This window comes from Geotrypetes seraphini, chromosome 1 (assembly GCF_902459505.1).
Source record: "Geotrypetes seraphini chromosome 1, aGeoSer1.1, whole genome shotgun sequence".
Classification (NCBI taxonomy): domain Eukaryota; kingdom Metazoa; phylum Chordata; class Amphibia; order Gymnophiona; family Dermophiidae; genus Geotrypetes; species Geotrypetes seraphini.
The window spans coordinates 435,207,514-435,225,571 of record NC_047084.1 but is presented as its reverse complement, the minus strand read 5'-3'; the positions used below and the strand labels follow the sequence as shown (position 1 = coordinate 435,225,571).

The following is an 18,058-nucleotide window of genomic DNA, read 5'->3' as shown; positions in this document are numbered from 1 at the left end:
TCCGACCTTCCCAGCGAGAGCAGCAAACCTCCTTCGCGGCTTTCTCCTCCCTCTGCCGCGTTACTGATGATGTCATCAGTGATGCGGCAGAGGGAGGATAAAGCCGACGCTACTGGAGGGAGGTTTGCTGCTTTCGCTGGGAGGGTCAGAAAGGTTCACTTGGGGGAGGAGAGATAGGATGGTCAGCGGGGTTTCGGCTGGGAGGGGGGAGAAGCGGTCTGCCTTGGTGCTCCAAGGCCTGGCGCCATTACCTTTTTCGATAATGGCGCCGATGCTGCTTTCGCTGGGAGGGTAGGAGCGCGATAGGGACCGGGCCAGCTGTGCACCCCCCCCCTAAGGCGGCACCCGGGATGGACCTCCCCCTCGCCCCCCTTGGTACGCTACTGCCCTGGGGAAACAGCCTGCAACAAGATCGCGCGATGCCAGAGATCTTTGCCTGCTTCGGCTGTTTCCTCCGCCGCGGTCCCGCCCCTCCTCTGACATCAGAGGAGGGGCAGGACCGTGGCGGAGGAAACAGTCGAAGCAGGCAAAGATCTCTGGCATCGCGATCTTGCTGCAGGCTGTTTCCAGACGCGACACCCGGCGCAGGGGGGGGGAACTGGACCGGACCGGGAGCACCCCCTCAGGGCTTGGTACCCGGGGCGGACCGCCCCTCCCGCCCCCCCCTTGGTACGCCACTGTTGCTGACCAAGCTCAGACGGCGACGGGGGGTGTGGCCGTGGGGGAATGGAAGTTAAGAGAGAGGGCTCAGGCAGGATCACTTCGGGGACTCGCGGAAGCCTTGGAGTCGGGCCATAGCAGGGAAGTTCCCGGGCCATGACTCCAAGGCTCGAGCACCCCTAATGAGCTGGCACTCGGGGCGGCCCGCCCCCTCCCCCCCGCCCCCTCCTAGGTACGCCACTGTGTGGCACAGTGGTTGAATCTACAACCTCAGCACCCTGGGGTTGTGGATTCAGACCCTGCGCTGCTCCTTGTGACCTTGGGCAAGTCACTTAGTCTTTCATAGCCCCAAGTAAGTTAGATAGATTGTGAGCCCACCGGGACAGATAGGGAAAAAAATACTTTGAGTACTTGATTGTAAAAACCGCTTAGATAACCTTGGTAGACGGTATATAAAATCCTAATAAACTTGAAACTTAAGCAAAAAATGCAACTAAAAGTGATGGAAATAAACTGCTAGTGGTTAATCCTGAAAATATTTGTGAAACTCAGTATTTAAAATTGCCCAAATTCTTGTTAATGATGTTTTCTGTGTATAGTTCCAGTGGACTCAGAGGCTGCATAAAATTCTATGGCTATCCGCATGTGGCACGCCATAGGTTGCCCATCACTGGTTTAATGTGCTTCAGTAAAGGATTTCATTTCTTTAAAAAACATAAATGTAATGCAGTCATAACAAGCCTAGCTCTACAAGGCTTTTCTTGAAGTCAGAAGAAAATGCTGGCAATAAACGGTTTTAGATACTGTACCAAAGCTTCCCATACTATGGGTTAGAATCTCAAAGGGGGGTCATAAAATCCACATTTGGAGTCATGACCTGGGTCAGCTCTCCAGAGATGCTTCATCATTTTGCAGCTCTATGAGGGTCATATAATATTATTTAGCTGTGATCATAGGGTCATTTAATTAGAAATTTTTTTTCTCTACAATCCACTTCATTGCTTATGCTCTTGCATCAGGTCAGGTCCTAGCTAGGGCCCAGGGTGGGTCAGATGACAGCTTGGAGTACAACATCCAAGAATGCCTCTTAAATAGGGTTACCATACATCCAGGAAAACCTGGACATGGCCTCTTTGGAACGGACTTTCCAAAACCCGTCGGTTTGTCCGGCTGCATCTGGAGAGCCTTCAACAAGCATGAGTGGTTTGACGTCACATGTATCTGCGCATGCTGGAGGCCCTCCTGATGTGGCATGGAGGTCGGAAAATAGAGATGCAGCTTTTGGAGGGTGGGACTGGAGGCAAAATGGGGAGAGGCGGAGCTGGAGGCAGAATGGGGCAGGATTAGAAGTGAAATGGGATGGGTTGGAGACGGAACAGGGTGGGGGCTGGCGTAAAATGGGGCAGGGCCATGTGTTCGGGTTTCTCTGCCTTCAAATATTGAAACCCTAATCTTAAAATACCAATTTATTATGTTATATTGTTAGCTTCTTAGAAACTATTGCTTGAAGTTATATATTCTTAAATTAAATACATAATAATAAAGCTGTCCAGAATAAACCATATTTTTCGCTCCATAAGAGACACTTTTTTCCATCCAAAAGTGGGTGGAACTCTCGGTGCGTCTTGTGAAGTGAAGGTACAAATTTTGTTACCCTTCCCCGTACCACTGTAAAACCTGCCCGCTGCCACACCTCCTTTTTAAACCCACCCACCTGCTGCCGCCATACCTCCTTTTTAAACCCACCCGCCTGCATACTGCCACAGCACCACCTTTTCTTAACCCCCCCCCGGTCCGTCCGCCCGCCTACCATCGCTCCTGTTTTACCTGGTGGTCCAGTGTCCAGCCAGTTCCTCATTTCCGCAGCAAAAAAACAAATCAGCAGTGCGGCCGTCAGGAGCAAGCTTTACACTCTCCTGCTCGGCCCCATGCTGCTTTCTGAATGGCTGCCGTAAGTTCTCACGAGTTTCGCGAAAACCTATGGCAGCCATTCAGAAAGCAGCGTGGGGCCAAGTAGGAGAGCGTAAAGCTTGCTCCTGACGGCCACGCTGCTGATTTGTTTCGCCGTTGGCCGGGAAATGAGGAGCCCGGAAGAGTGAAGGCTGCCACGGCAGGCAGGAAAGGAGCGAAGCCGACTGGAGCTGATGGAAAAATTTAAAAAGATATGGGGGGCTTACCTGGGGCTGGCTGTCCTGGAGCTGGCTGCCTGGCTTGGAGCTGTCTGGCTGGCCTGGAGTTGTCTGGTTGGCCTGGGACTGGCTAGCTGGCCTGGAGCTGGCTGGCTGGTTGGCCTGGGACTGGTTTAGGGCTAGCTGGCCTGGGACTGGTTTAGGGCTAGCTGGCCTGGGGCTGGCTGGCTGGTTTGGGGCTGGCTGGCTAGGGGCAGGCTGGCTTGGGGCTGCCTACCATTAGACGTGTCCACCACTAGATGTGCCCTGTACCAGCCTACCACTAGACCACCAGAGGAGGGACAGGTTACAGGGCACACCATTTGGTTCAGAATTTTTTTTTCTTGGTTTTTCCTCCTCTAGAGGTGGGTGCATCTTATGGAGAAAAAAATATGGTCGATATTTAGGGCCCCTTTTACAAAGCCATGGTAGCAATTCTCACATGGCAAATGTGACACAGCCCATTCAATTACTATGGGCTGCGTCGCTTTTTGCCACGCCGGGACTCGCTACTGTTGTTTTGTAAAAGAGGCCCTTAGTATTCTAGAAGCCTATGAAAATGTTTGATATAGTAGCAAAATATATCATTCATAGTCAGTTCAAATATGCTCAAATACTGACTTCCATTAGAAAATGTACTGACCATAGACTTGGATGCAAAATGAAAAATATATATATTTTAATGGTAAAATACTATAGAGTGCCATACTGACCTTAGTGGATGCGGATCTGGACTCGCTCCAGCTCTAGAAGAAAGAAAATAAAGAGATGAAAACCAAGAATGATATGGCAAAATCAGGACAATAGGAATTGATGATTCACTGCAGTACCATGTTTGCTCTCAGGTACAAAATGGCAATAAATCTGCATGAGATCTTACAAATTATTTGGCAAAGTTCTAAAACTATTGAGATCAAAGTTAGAAGTTGGTATTACAGCAAGTAATTAAACATGAATCTATAAGAAAAAAAAGGAAGGTTAGGAGGTCAATTTTTAAATTACATTTTCCTAGCAGGTTACGACTGTTTCATCCATATTAATCAGCAGTCTGAAAATCAGCCTCCCTTAGTGTGGCAAAAGCTTGCATATTCCACAGTTTATGTCCTTTATTTATTTTAAAGATCTAGCTTCCTCTTTCCAGTTGAAGCTCAAGGTAGGTTATTTTCCTTTCCCCAGAGGACTTACTAGAATCATAGAAGCCAACTTTACAAAATGCTTGGGTGGTGCTAAACCTAGTGGAAATTACCTCTCTCTGTACACAATCAAGGTGTTTGTTCAATATTAGGGGTGCTTAAGCACCCATAGCATGCACAGAGTTTGTTCTCATGAATACAGTCTTATGCTAATACCTGAGCTATTGAAGAGTTAAGTGACTTGTTCTCAAGGGGGACCCGTGAAGTCTAAACTAGTACTGCCTGATTCACGATTTGATTCAAATTGATTGATTTTTTTTCTTTTTTTTGGGGGGGAGGGGATCAGACTCACTGATTCAGGCCTGCTCTTGGGCTTTCCCTCTGCTGCAGTCCTTCCTTTTGATGTAACTTCCTGTTTTGTGGAATCTGGCAGAGGAAAAACCCAAGAGCAGGCCTGAATTGGGGTGGGGGCTAGAGGAAAGGGAAGAGAGAGAAGATTAAGGCCATATTGGGGGGGGGGGGGGCTAGAAAAAACAGAAGACAGGGTGCTGGCCATATGGTTGGGGGGGGGCTGGAGGGAAAAGACGAGAAGAGGGTGCCTGAAATGTGGCGTGGGGGGGGGGGCTGGAAGAAAGGTAAGATAAAGAGGGTGTTGGCTACATGGGGTGGAGGGAAGGGAGAGAGACACTGGACTGGAGGCCGGAGCAAGAGGGGAAGGGAGAGAAGGTGTTGAATCCTGGGGGGGGGGCGCGGGGTGATGGATTTGCAGGGAGGAGAGAGAAGGGAAGGTAAAGAGATGGAAGGTGGATGGTAAGCACGGAGAAAGAAAAGAAAAAAAAAAAAAGGTAAAATGGGCAGGAGATCCTGGCAAGTGAGTTAACAGAAGACAAACAGAAACCAGAGCCTAGGATAGGGGTAGGCAATTCCAGTCCTCAAGAGCCACAGGCAAATCAGGTTTTCAGGATATTCACAATGAATATGTATGAAATGGATTTGAATGCACTGCCTCCTTGAGATGCAAATCTATCTCATGCATATTTATCGTGGATATCCTGAAAAACTGACCTACCTGTGGCTCTCAAGGATAGGAATTGCCTACCCCTGGCCTAGGACAAACATGATTTGAATAATAAAATAAACAGACAACAAAAGATAGAAAAATAAATAAATTTTATTTTCTATTTTGCGATTACAATCCCTCAGATTTGAAATATATATCCTGCCAGAGCTGGTGTTATTGAGTGCAATCTAGGGTCTAACGGTGTTTGTTTTGTTTATACTTGACAGGTCTGGCTTGGAATTGGAGAGGGCAAAGGGGGATGGGGTGGGATGGGTTTAGAGGCTGAAATATAAACCCGCCAATTAATTTTAAAGTTATATATCATAGAAAGCAAATTGAATTGTACTGAATCGAAAAATCAATTCTTTTGGCAAAACTGAATTGAAATGAAAAACATTTTCTTGAATTGGACAGTTCTAGTCTGAACCCTGAATTCCCACTGATTTTCCCTGTAATTTTGGGCAAGTCACTTAACCCTTCACTGCCTCAGTTCCTAGTTGAAACTGTAAGCTCTTTCAGAACAGGAAAATACCGAGCATACTCAGCTTGAGCTGAGGTATGTCTAGGGCAGGGGAGGAAAACTATGAATAGAGAGGTACGGTATTATTGAAATCTTCACGCATACTTTTCAAAAAATTCTGCATCTGGCAAGCTTTCAAGTCAGCTTACATCAGAGCTTCCAAACCATAGGTAGGGACCCCAAATAAGGTCACAAAACCCACATTGGGGGTGACCTAGGTGGGCTCTCCTTAGGTACATCATTATTCTGCATCTCAAGGGGTCACACAATTTTATTTGGCTGTGATCATGGAGTCACCACCACAAAACAATTGATAAATACTAGCTTACCTAAACAATTTCATATAGAACACAGATATAAAGTTCACATGTACTGTAAAGGCAACATAAAAATGTCTACCACAGAAACTACACAAAAAAACCCCAAAACTCCACTTAATGTAATAACAGAACTGTGGCGATGGATTGAAATTCTTCAAATTGGAAAGGAGACCTTCAGTAATTAATAATCCACTGCTGCTACTGAAACACCAAAGACATGCTATATATGTCAAAGTTCACACCAGGTTATGACAGCATTGATACGAATTATATCATTGGTCTATAATCCTAACAGTTAACATGTTAAATAATTTAATAGCATCCAACTGCTAGAGTTCAATTAAATGATATTCCCGTATAAAACTATCATTTGTGCTGAATAAAATTCTAGCACTTATCAGCTGCTGTGAAAAACAAAATTATTTTATGGTTAAGGGATGGCCATAGTCTGATGAGATTCCATAACAATTTCAATCTAGCACTTTAGTCAGCTCCATTATTACTTTAAGGGAACTATCGTTTTTGTATACTGGATTATTCCTCCTCTTAGAACTATACATTTTATTGGAAGAGTTTTAAATTGCCATAGCAACACTGCTAATTTGGAACACTGTTGGAAATAGCCCTTAATGTACCTTAATGTAGGGAAACCTGATGCTCTCCTAGATTTATCACATCAAGGGTAATTATATAAGGTGGCACATGCTTTAAGAGACAAACCCCTAAATTCTGTATATGGTTGTGTGTGCACATTGGTACGTGTAGTCAATGTGCATGTACAACTCAATTAATTGGCCTGGTATCAATAATTGCCAACACCTCGTACCCGATGCTACCTGGCACTAATTAAAAATTACACACATAATTTGAAAAGTGTACCAGTTGCAGCGTGCAAATCTGAAAAGGTGGCAAGGCCAGGAGTGAATCATGGTTGTTCCTACAAGTTATGCACATTGTTATAGAATAAGTCCAATGTGTGCATAACTTAGGCGCAGCCATTTAGGCCTGGTTTTAGCTGGCCTAAATGGGTGCACCTAAGTTATGCGAAGCACACAGGTACTAAGCACGATTATATAAAAGGTACATGCAGCTTCCGATTATATAAAAGGTACATGCAGATTCTAGAATCGCGCTAAGTGCCATTCTAGTCAACGCCAAGTTTTTAGGCACCATATATAGAATCAAGCACAAAGTGTGACCACTTTATTGTATTTCAGTCATTTGGATGTGCTGCATAAGTCTAGACGTCCTAGAGAAATGATTAATAGTAGTAGGAAGTTCAAGTCCCACTGATGCTCCTTGACACCTTGGATAAGTAACTTAACCCTTCATTGCTTCAGATGCAAAATTTAAATTGTAAGCCTTCCAGGGACAGAAAAATACCTACTGTACCTGAATGTAGGGTTACCAGATTTACCCAGACATGTCCTCTTTTTAGAGGAGGGTATTTGACATGGGAGATCAGGGAGAGATGGTAGAGAAGAATCTGAGCAGAAGGCAAGATGACAGAGGAGGCTAGGTAGAAGGAAATCAGGGAGAGATGATGGACAAGGTGGTAATAGAAAAAAAGAAGGTCCTTGTCTCTTTCTCTGTACTCTTTGGTTTTTGAGGCAAGGGAGGCCTCCTGTCAGTCAAAAAATAGAATCTTTATTCAAACTAATGGTCCCAACAAGGATCCAAGGTTTGGCGTTTCTAACACCTTCCTCAGGGGACACTGACATAGAGTTCTCTATGGCAAGCTGTCAAAGCGAGAAAGAACATATTTCTGGATTTTTGGTAAATTTGTTCTTTGTCACTTTGACAGCGCACCATGGAGAACTCTCTGTCAGTGTCCCCTGAGGAAAGTGTTGTTTGAAACGCTGAAACTTGGATTCTTGTTAGGACTATTAGTTTGAATAAAGACTGTTTTTTAGGCTGACAGGATGCCTCCCTTGCCTCTTTCTCTGTACTGGACAGGATGGTAAGACAGATGGGAGGAACTACTGGATATGGAAGAAGATGGAATGGAAGATTGGGGGGACATGGAAGAAGATGGAAAATTAGGGGTCATGTGTGCAGGGAAGAAGGTAGAAATGGAGATTGTGGACTATGCTAGATAAGAAAGAAGAAAGAAGACAGGGGGAATGCTGGATATGGTAGAAAAGGAGATGAGAGGATGTTCTGAATATGGAGGAAGGTGGGAGGAAAGATTGGGGGAGATACTGGATAGAAGGGAAGGTCAGAGAAAAATGACTGGGCATGAAGGGAGGGAAGACAGAATAGATGACTGATATGCATAGTGAGAAAGGAGAGGGGAGATGTTTCACATGGGTCACAGGGAGAGATGGAGAGGTAGACAGAAGCAGTAAAAAGTAGAGAATGACACTGGGACAAAATATGCTCCCATCCCAACAGACACAGAGACAAATTTGTCCCCATCTCCACAGAATCTCTCTCTATCTCCATCCCCGTCCCATCCCTGCTTGTGCAGATGAGGACAGAACTTACAGGGATGGGGTAGGGACAGGAACAAAACTCATAGGGATGGGACAGGATTGGGGATAGGGACAAATTTGTCTCCGTGTCATTCTCTAGTAAAAAGAGCTTGAACACTGGAGGATGAAAAGGATGGATGACATTTGAGAGGCATACAAATAAACTGGAGAAAGCCGAGTGTGAATTAATATCTGAGGAAAGACAGAAAAGAAATGTCAGATGGACAGGACACCCTGGCAAGTGAGTTAAGAGACGTCAGAGGGAAGCAGAAACTAGAGACTGGGACCATCTAGATATGTCAGATTTGGAATGTACATCTTGCCAGAGCTGGTGTTATTCATGGGTGGGGCCCAGGACATAAATTTGGAAGAGAACCAGATTACCAAGCTGCATCATTTTCAGCTTCCAGAAGGCTTGTGACTCTCTGGCCAGGGAGCCAAGGGCAGTTGCCATTATTATAACCCCTCCACAACACCAACCCTGGCATGTGCCATATTCATGTTTTGCACAGGCAGAAATACATCTTTTTGTTTCTCTGGTGTTGCACTACATGCAAGTTTTTATTTCTTAGAGTTTTAGTTAAATTTGTTTATAGTTTGAGGTCATTTAAAGGGGCATAATTGAAAGTGTGCCTAAGTCTGAGGTTGGATGTTTTGGCAAGACTTCCACAAACCACAAAGAATCCACTCATTAAAATCACAATCTAAATTCATTCAATTTGTTATGTCAATGTGATCTAAATGAACCAATACCAATATGTATATAAATACATTTAAAAACTTTATTACTAGCATCATCAATTCATTGAACATAAACATACTACCATACAACTAAATATTGCTAAGTATTGAAAAAACAAAAAACGAAGCAAAGGAATCCACTAAATTCATTGTATAAAGAAGATATTCAAAAGTCACTTAGCTCTAAACTAAACTAAACTAAACCTTAGGTTTGTATACCGCACCATCTCCGCATGCGCAGAGCTCGGTACGGTTTACAGAGGTTAAGAGGAAAGGAATTACAAAGAAGGGATATAGGAGAGGGACTGAGAGGATAAAGAGGGGCAGGGTACTAGAGAACGGGAGGAGATTAGATTTTTGAGAAGAGCCAAGTTTTCAAGCGTTTACGGAAGGATTGGAAGGAGCTAGAATTTCTGAGCGGGGATGAGAGGTTGTTCCAGAGTTCAGTGGTTCTAAAGGGGAGGGATGTTCCAAGTTTTCCTGCGCGGGATATACCTTTTATAGATGGGAAAGATAGTTTCAGTTTTTGGGAGGGTCTAGAAAAGAGCGGGTTTGATGAATTCCAGAAGAGTGGGATAACGGGAGGAAGGACGCCATGTAGAATCTTGAAGGCTAAGCAGGCACATTTATAGAGGACTCTGGAGTATACTGGGAGCCAGTGAAGCTTGGAGAGGAGTGGGGAAACATGATCAAACTTGCCTTTTGCGAAGATAAGCTTGGCAGCGGCGTTCTGAATTAGCTGAAGTCTATGGAGGTTTTTCTTAGTTAGGCTTATATAGATGGAGTTCCAGTAGTCTAGTCTAGAGAGGATGGTGGATTGGACGAGGATGGCGAAATGAGAATGATGAAAGCAAGATCTTACTTTTCTTAACATATGGAGGCTAAAGAAGCATTTTTTTACCAGGGAGTTGAGGTGATCATTGAAAGAGAGAGAGGAGTCTAAGATGATGCCTAGGACTTTGCTTGAAAACTCAAGATGAAGAGTGGGGCCGGAAGGTAGAGGGATGGAGGTGGGTAAATGATCTGAAATTGGGCCGAGCCAAAGGAGTTTGGTTTTGGACTCATTCAGTTTCATTTGTACAGATTGGGCCCAGGATTGGAGGTTCGTAATACATGTGGAGATGTTCTCAGCGAGGTTCGAGAGGTTCGCGTCGGTTTCGAGGAGGATGAGGATGTCATCAGCATAGGAGTAGAGAGTTTCTAGGGGGGATAGATGAAGGAGTTTCAGAGAGGACATGTAGATGTTGAAAAGAATAGGAGAGAGGGGTGAGCCTTGCGGGACTCCACATTTCGGCTTCCAGGCGGGGGATGAGGAACCGTTTGTGTTTACGGTGTAGGAGCGGAAGCGTAGGAATTTCGAGAACCAATCAAGGACTGTGGAGCTTATGCCTATTTCGGAGAGTTGGAAGCTCAAGTTGGAAGCTCAAGAGATATTGTTCATAAGTCACATAACTTGAGTTGATCCAAACTTCAACTTGTATCATCTCAATAGCAAGGCAAAAGAGACAAAGTGGAGTCCTGAGCCATCCAGCAGAAAAAACTCACAAATAAAAGTTTATATATAAATTGATCCCAAAGTCATAAAGTGCAAGTGCAATAAAGTGATCCAAAAAGAACGAACAATTCATCCAAATTCCACGAAATCTTGCAATTCCCTCCTCCTCAACACGAGCTGTTTCGATGACTTTCTTTATCAAGAGGAAGAATCGTACGGGCAAGAGATAGAAGCTAGCTTAACCAAGAGCAAAGATGGCAGCTGTGTTGGCGTGGTGACTGCCATCTTTGCTCTTGGTTAAGCTAGCTTCTATCTCCTGCCCGTACGATTCTTCCTCTTGATAAAGAAAGTCATTGAAACACGGCTCGTGTTGAGGAGGAGGGAATTTGAAGGTTTCGTGAAATTTGGATAAATTGTTCGTTCTTTTTAGATCACTTTATTGCACTTGCACTTTATGACTTTGGGATCAATTTATATATGAACTTTTATTGTGTGAGTTTTTTCTGCTGGATGGCTCAGGACTCCACTTTGTCTCTTTGGCCTTGCTATTGAGACGATACAAGTTGAAGTTTGGATCAACTCGAGTTAAGTGACTTATGAACAATATCTCTACACAACGATCAACTCGAGCTAAGTGACTTTTGAATATCTTCTTTATACAATGAATTTAGTGGATTCCTTTGCTTCCTTTTTTGATATATTTTTCTTTGGGTTTTCTTTTTTTTGTTTTTTCAATACTTAGCAATATTTAGTTGTATGGTTGTATGTTTATGTTAAATGAATTGATGATGCTAGTAATAAAGTAATAAAGTTTTAAAATGTATTTATATACATATTGATATTGGTTCATTTAGATCACATTGACATAACAAATTGAATGAATTTAGATTGTGATTTTAATGAGTGGATTCTTTGTGGGTTATATTTCATTAGATTTGAATCCTTTTGTTTTTGAAAATTTTATTTTTCTCAGTGATTTTGTTTGTTTGTAAGACTTCCACAAACCCAGAAGGAAAAATGTCCATTTTCAAAGCTGCCAAATGTCTATCTTTTATTTTTGAAAATGAGCCAGGTAAAAGTTTTGATCTTTAGGATGTCTATCTTTTTTGTCCATTTTCAAAAATAAAAACATTCACGTGAAAAACGTACAAAAGTAAGTTTTATAGACGTACCCACCAATTACCTTGTTTGATCATGGCAGAAGGAATCCCCATCAGCTGAGCCGGTTTCGGGGATTCCTGGTGGTTCAGCTGATGGGGATTCCCCCACCAGGATCAGCTGAGCCGCGGAGCCCTACACTCCTTCCCCTGAAATCCCTGACATCCCCCTGTCATCCCTGACCTTCCCGATATCCCTACCCCCCTCCCAACATTCCTGGGCTCCCCTTCCACATCCCTGGATTCCCCCATATCTTCAGATGAGAAAATGGCAGGAGGGAAGCTCCCTTCTTCCTGCCTACAGGGCTGTATGCTGCAAATGATGGGGCTTCCCCTTCCCAATGCATCTTGGCAATTTTGAGTCAATCAGGGCCTTCAGCCCTTCCCACTGCATCCCAAGATGCATGTTTGTAGTGAGGTTCCTCCACTGTTTCCATTTTGATGGGCAAAGCCTGACCCATCTGCCTCATGAAACTGGAAGTAGATATATTATCTGGCAGAGACTTTCGTAGTTGAAGAGGAAGAGATGGATCAGAAGCTATACTATACGATTCTTCTGCTGAGTATTCTGACAAATCCTCATCTGAATGGTTGGAGATAGCTGAGTCAGACTCCTTGAAGTACTCCTGACTAGGTGAATTAGGGAGTGTGTGTCATGAGGAACACTGACTGTGTGTTGAGGTGTAGGCCAATGGTCTGATCCAAGAGACAACTCCTCTGTTGATGATGATGTATGTGTCAAGTTGGTCTGTGTTGACCTTGATGCTCGATGTCAAGCAGGGGTGCATGACTTCGTCCTTGATTAATGCTTTGATATATCCTCAGGCTGGGCTGAGGCAGGCATGGAAGCCGTTAACACCTAAGATTGTGTTTCCAGTAGCTCAAAAAGCTCTTGTCTGAGTATAGCCCAGATCTCCTTCAGGAGAGACATCATCATGGAAGCAGTTTACTGTACTAGATGTTGGGGCATGGAAAACCTCGATGTTGAGGCATGTCTCTAAGAAGACATCAGCTGGATGGAAAGAGTGATCCTAGTGTGTCAACACTTACTATGCATTGAGCAAGTCGACCTAATGAGGACACAGTAAACATGCTTAGAAGGAGAAGAATGTTTCTACTTCTTAGCTTTCTTGTGTGCTGCGTCCCTCAATGCAAAAGGCATAGATGAAGAGGAAGTGGAATTCCGTCTCTGAAGATGCTCTGAATGTGGTATCAATGCATTCAGTGCCAAGTCATAGGAGGCTGAGTGTTTCAAGCAGGTAAACAGCAGTCTTGGTTAGGTAAATGCATTTGTCAAGCTATGTCGTCTTACTGCTTTTTTTGGAAAGCAATTAAGACGACAATGTTTGATAAATTCATCTCCTAACACAGGTCATCATTACTAAAAATTGTATTTTAAATAAATGTTTTTGTATTTTGTATCCTTTTATGAAACACTTTGTATTTCTATATCATTTCTGTATTTCACTGATTGTCCAGCTTTCCTTGGTGTAAACTGCCTAGAAATCTTTTTGGTCATGGCGGTATAGAAGAATAAAGTTATGTTATGTTCCGAGTCCCCTACCATGCTCAGTGTCAACACCAACTTTTCAGCGGTACTGAAAAGTTTTTTAAACTTAAGTTTTCAGACTTTTTAGTGACCTCTTTTGTTTGCAGAGACAGAGGTTAAAGTGAATGTCCAAATGTTCAGGACCTAGACACTAGACATAGCAAATAATGTAGGTCAGGGCATTTCTTAAAGCCACTTGGAACCCTCTTTGACATGGAGAGGAATATGGCCAATTCTAAGTCAAAGAGCTCCATAGTTCATGGAGGTCGAGTAACTATGATGCTGAAAATGATCAATGCTCCCGGAAGTAGAAAAGGGCTCAGAGTGGCTTGAAGGGGAAAAAAATAAAAAATTGATAAAAATGAACCAAAGTCAGGTAAAATACCAGCACACAATAAAAACAACAAATTAGGAGGGAAACGCTGAGAAAAAGTGTACGGGAAGGCACAAAAAAAAAAGGGGGCAAAAATTTGATACGCTGATGAGAAAAATGAAGACATAGCTCCATGGAAAACGTCAGGTGGGAAAGCACAGGCATGCGTGTGGTATGGGCACCGCTTATAGATTTAAAGTGACAGTTCACTTGGTAGTGTCTGTACTGAGTTCCATGGATGTCACCCACATGTGAGATTATGATGCCTGCGTGAAAACCTAGAGCTCAGAAAAGGATAATATGGTATACCAGAAGTGTGTTCATGAGAGGAACTGACTTTTGGGTCTTCACTTGGACTGCTTATAAAGGAACTATTTTTTAAACATGATCAGAAAATAGAAGATTAAACCACCAATTATAAATGAGTTATGTATATTCCACTTTTTCTCTTTCAGTGACAGGAACTGCAGTATCAACAAAGGGAATTTGAAGTAGTGAAAATAATACCCTGCTATTTTTGTACTTTGTGTTTCACAGTTCAGTAGATGACTGATACCATTTCCTCCAAAGGTCAGATCCTGGTGACGCAGCTTACATTTAAAAGAAAAAGGGTTTGCTTGTTACTGGAATAATGAAGAGTCATGACATTGTGTAATGTGCTTGAAAGTGTGAACTGTATTTTGCAAGCACCATCAAACTTTTGATCAAGTTGATTTTTTTTTTTTCACCACCAGGGCATAAGTGTGACCAGTCTAATCTGATGAGAAAAGCATTCTGACTGCAACTATATCAAATGGGAAACACAGCAGACAGGAATTCTTGTTTACTAATTATTTAAAAAAGACCAGAAACACTGATCACTCCTAAATTGTTATTTCTTTTCTGAAAATGGCTCGACATATCACATCTCTAAAACGTGCAAAAACATTTTGGCTACTTCAGAATTAGGGTAATTAAACTAGACTAGGCTTCTTTCCACACTAATCCATTTCTACAATGATATCCCACTTCACAGATACCTTGTGTGCACCCTAGAACCCTGGTCTTCTATATGTCTATACTTTAACCTGCAAACAGCCTTTGCCTTTTTCAGGGTCAGGAACACCCTTTCTAGTAAAGGGTTCAAAAAGTTTTCCCATCCTGCCTAGTCATCCTTCTACACAGTCACTGGGGCCTCACCTGAGGCTAACCCAAAGTCCTGTATATCAGAATTGGTCTCTCTCCTTATTGTGACTCAGCTGAATGTATTCTTCCCCTTTGTTTTCCCATGACAATCAGATCATCAGGATACCAACTGTGATACTGCTGCTATGTAGTATAGTGAGCCAACCTTAGTCCTTCAATGTCTGCTCCAGTCCCAGGTAGAAGAACGAGGGGATCCTTTTGCTCTCTTGGGAAACCTCAAGCCACTCCAACAGTACAGTGGCTTCACTTTAAGTCACCATAGCTTTTAAGTGGACTCGGTCCAAGTTAATGCCACTATAGCATAACAGAGAGTTAAGAATGCACGATAAACAGATAACCGAGGCATAAATGTTCAGCGTGTTTCGATTTGTTAAGGATGCATGATGTCAGAGGTAGGCTGGGTTTACAATAACATGTCAGATGCTGGGCAGCCTCTTCTGCGTGGGCGTTCTGAGCACATCAGTGCCGATTGGAAATAAGTGAAGATGAGCAGTGCCTGTTTTGCAGTTTTTTTCTGAAGACAGTGGGCAAGTCAGTAATGGGGCTTTCATTCTATTTTTTCACAGGCTCTTCCCGCCCTATTCCTGAGGCAGCCACAAGGCAAAACGTTTTGGCCACAGGTTGGGGTCGAAGCCATTGCCTGAACATGCCAAAAGATAAGCTCACTGAGGACTGCTATCGTTAATTTATTCTACCGCTATTAAGAGCACTAACTGTGTGTATTGGACAATATTTATTCCTAGTAATAAGAGTGCGGTCCTCTACCAGTTTTGAGTTTGTGTTGCTGGACAGTAATGACGAGTGCTGTCCGATTCACGATTCGAATCAATTCCTATTTTTTAAAAAATTGGCTTACCGATTCGGTGACTGAGTCACCGGCCAAGGATAACATGACTGATACCAAAGCAAAACGTTCCTACAGTGACCCTACAGGCCGAAGTGAAGGAGAAGGCCGACGAGGTCGGACGACGTAGATCATGACGCGCAGCGATGGTGGTGGCAGTGGTGGGGGGGCTGAGCTTGGTGTCACTTTCACTCCCTTCCTGTCATCCCGCCCCTGCCATGGCTCCTTCAAGCACCAACAGCTGCCGCTGTGGAGAGAGTGATGACCTTATGCCTCCCACTGCCCCTCTCCTGTGGCTGCAGACGGTGGAAACGTCCAATGGTGAAAGCGTGCCGGGGGGAAGGAATTGAGACCCGGCGGCAGGCAGAGCATTGTCATGGTGAGAGAGGGCAACCCAGGCGGATGCTTTGCGGTGCGCGAGTCTGGTTGCCCAGGGCAGGGGTTCGCGCACTGGTGAGCTGTTTTTCAACTTGTTGCTCTCGCTCAAATTTAATTTTAACCCAATGACTATTTACTAATAAGTCTCTGCTCTTGCAGTAGTCGGCTCCTGAAGTTCACATGGGAAAATGGACAAGCGTGCAAAGCGATTTGTGCGGTTTTAGTAGTCAGTGCAACTTTCAAATAGGTGCTATACTTTGGGAAAATATGCTGCTTCCCTTTCACCATAAGGAGGTAACGTTTCAGAATGGTTGGGCGTGCTAAACCCAGCACACATTACACACCTTGGACAAATGTTTTTTTTGTTTGTTTGTTTGTTTTTTTATCAGTGGCGCACGGTCCATCAATTAAAATCATTTTTGGATCAATACAATCTGATCAAGATAGTCCATGATTACAAGAAGACTTGTTTATTGCAATTCGCTGTTTCCAGGTATTACTTTAGGCATGAAAGTATTGCATTTGGTCCAAAATACAGCTGTCCACATCACCCCTCTTCTCAAGTCACACCATTGTCTTCCCATTTTCGCATGTGAGTCAGTTGAGGAAGGAAGGAAGGAAGGAAGGAGAGAGAGAGAGAGAGAGAGAGAGAGGCATAGAAAGATGTGGAAGAAAAGAACAAATGCGGGACATGGGAGGGGGCATGCCTTCAGGGGTAGGGGGCCCTTGTGTAGAAATACACGGAGGAAGGAGGGTTCAAAAAAGAAATAATGGGTCTAAAAACAGAGGAGAGGGAGATAGATGATGGATAATGGGATTTAAGGAGTGTTTTCATTAACAATAAAAATTAATATACTGGCAGCAAACCTAGCAATGCTACACCGAGTATTAGAATATTCCAGTATATAGTCGACTCCACCTAAGTGCATGTCAGTTAAGCACATGCTTCGGTTATCCGTAACCTACCATCATGGTCCCGGTTTTTTTTACATTAAAGTCAATAGACGTAAACTCCGGATAATTTCAATTCTGAAAAGCACACAATCTGCTTATGGGCACTGATGTTATAGGTCCCACCTCTTATTCGTTCACGCAATGTTCACTCCGGTTAAAAGCAATCATGTTCTCACGTGGATGAGCCATGTGTCTCGGATCAGCAGTCTAGGCCTGGCCAGGTGTTCGAAATTTCGGAACTGCACCATGGCGTCACGTGGACAAAAATCTTTGTCTTTGGATGAACGTATCCAGCATGCTGAACAAAAGTCATTGTCTTTGGCTGAACGTGTCGATGTCTTAAAGAGACTTGACCAACGGGAGAGTCAGGTCTCTACTGCAAAACATTACAGCATTCATCCTAGCCAGATTTCTCGGATTTACAAAAAAAAAAGCAAGCCATATTGAAAGACTGGCAAAACAACAGCAATCCTACCAGAAAACGGAAAAGAATTGGGAAGGCTGGATACGTTGCTGCGATGGTTTGTTGAAGCTAGAAGTCGTCAACTGCCAATCAGTGGCCCTCTGCTGATGGAGAAAGCAGCACAGCTATCCGAATAACTGGGCGTAGAAGACTTCAAAGCAACAAACGGAAGGCTAGAGATGTGGAAAGTTCATAATAGCATAAAATTTAAGAAGCAGCATGGCGAAAAACAAGACGCTGATGAGTTTGGTGCAGAAAGATGGGTCATGGAAGTATTGCCATCAGTCATTGGTGGATATAAACCATTCAACATTTTCAATGCTGATGAGATGGGCCTGTACTGGCATGCTATCCCCGATGGAACATTGGTTTTCAAATGCAGCAAAACTGTTGGCTTCAAGGTGCCAAAGGAATGATTGACATTGCTGCTTAGTTGCAACATGAACGGTTGTGAAAAGCTCGAGCCACTGGTGACTGGGAAGAATCAAAATCCTTGGTACTTCAAAAACATTAAATGCCTGCCTGTTGAATATGAAAGCAACAAAAAACACATGGATGATGGCGACACTGTGGACTGAATGGTT

At 43.6% G+C, this 18,058-nt stretch overlaps 1 protein-coding gene across 7 annotated transcripts in view; it reads right to left on the bottom strand.

Moving 5' to 3' along the window:
- The window catches only part of SLC24A2 (solute carrier family 24 member 2), a 478,660-nt gene that overhangs the window by 249,510 nt on the left and 211,092 nt on the right, over window positions 1-18,058 (bottom strand). For all 7 annotated transcript variants that reach the window (XM_033919559.1, XM_033919567.1, XM_033919576.1 and 4 more), the window contains one exon: window positions 3,542-3,574. In XM_033919559.1, the coding sequence (XP_033775450.1) occupies window positions 3,542-3,574 (33 nt within the window). The remainder of the gene's footprint in view (window positions 1-3,541; window positions 3,575-18,058) is intronic.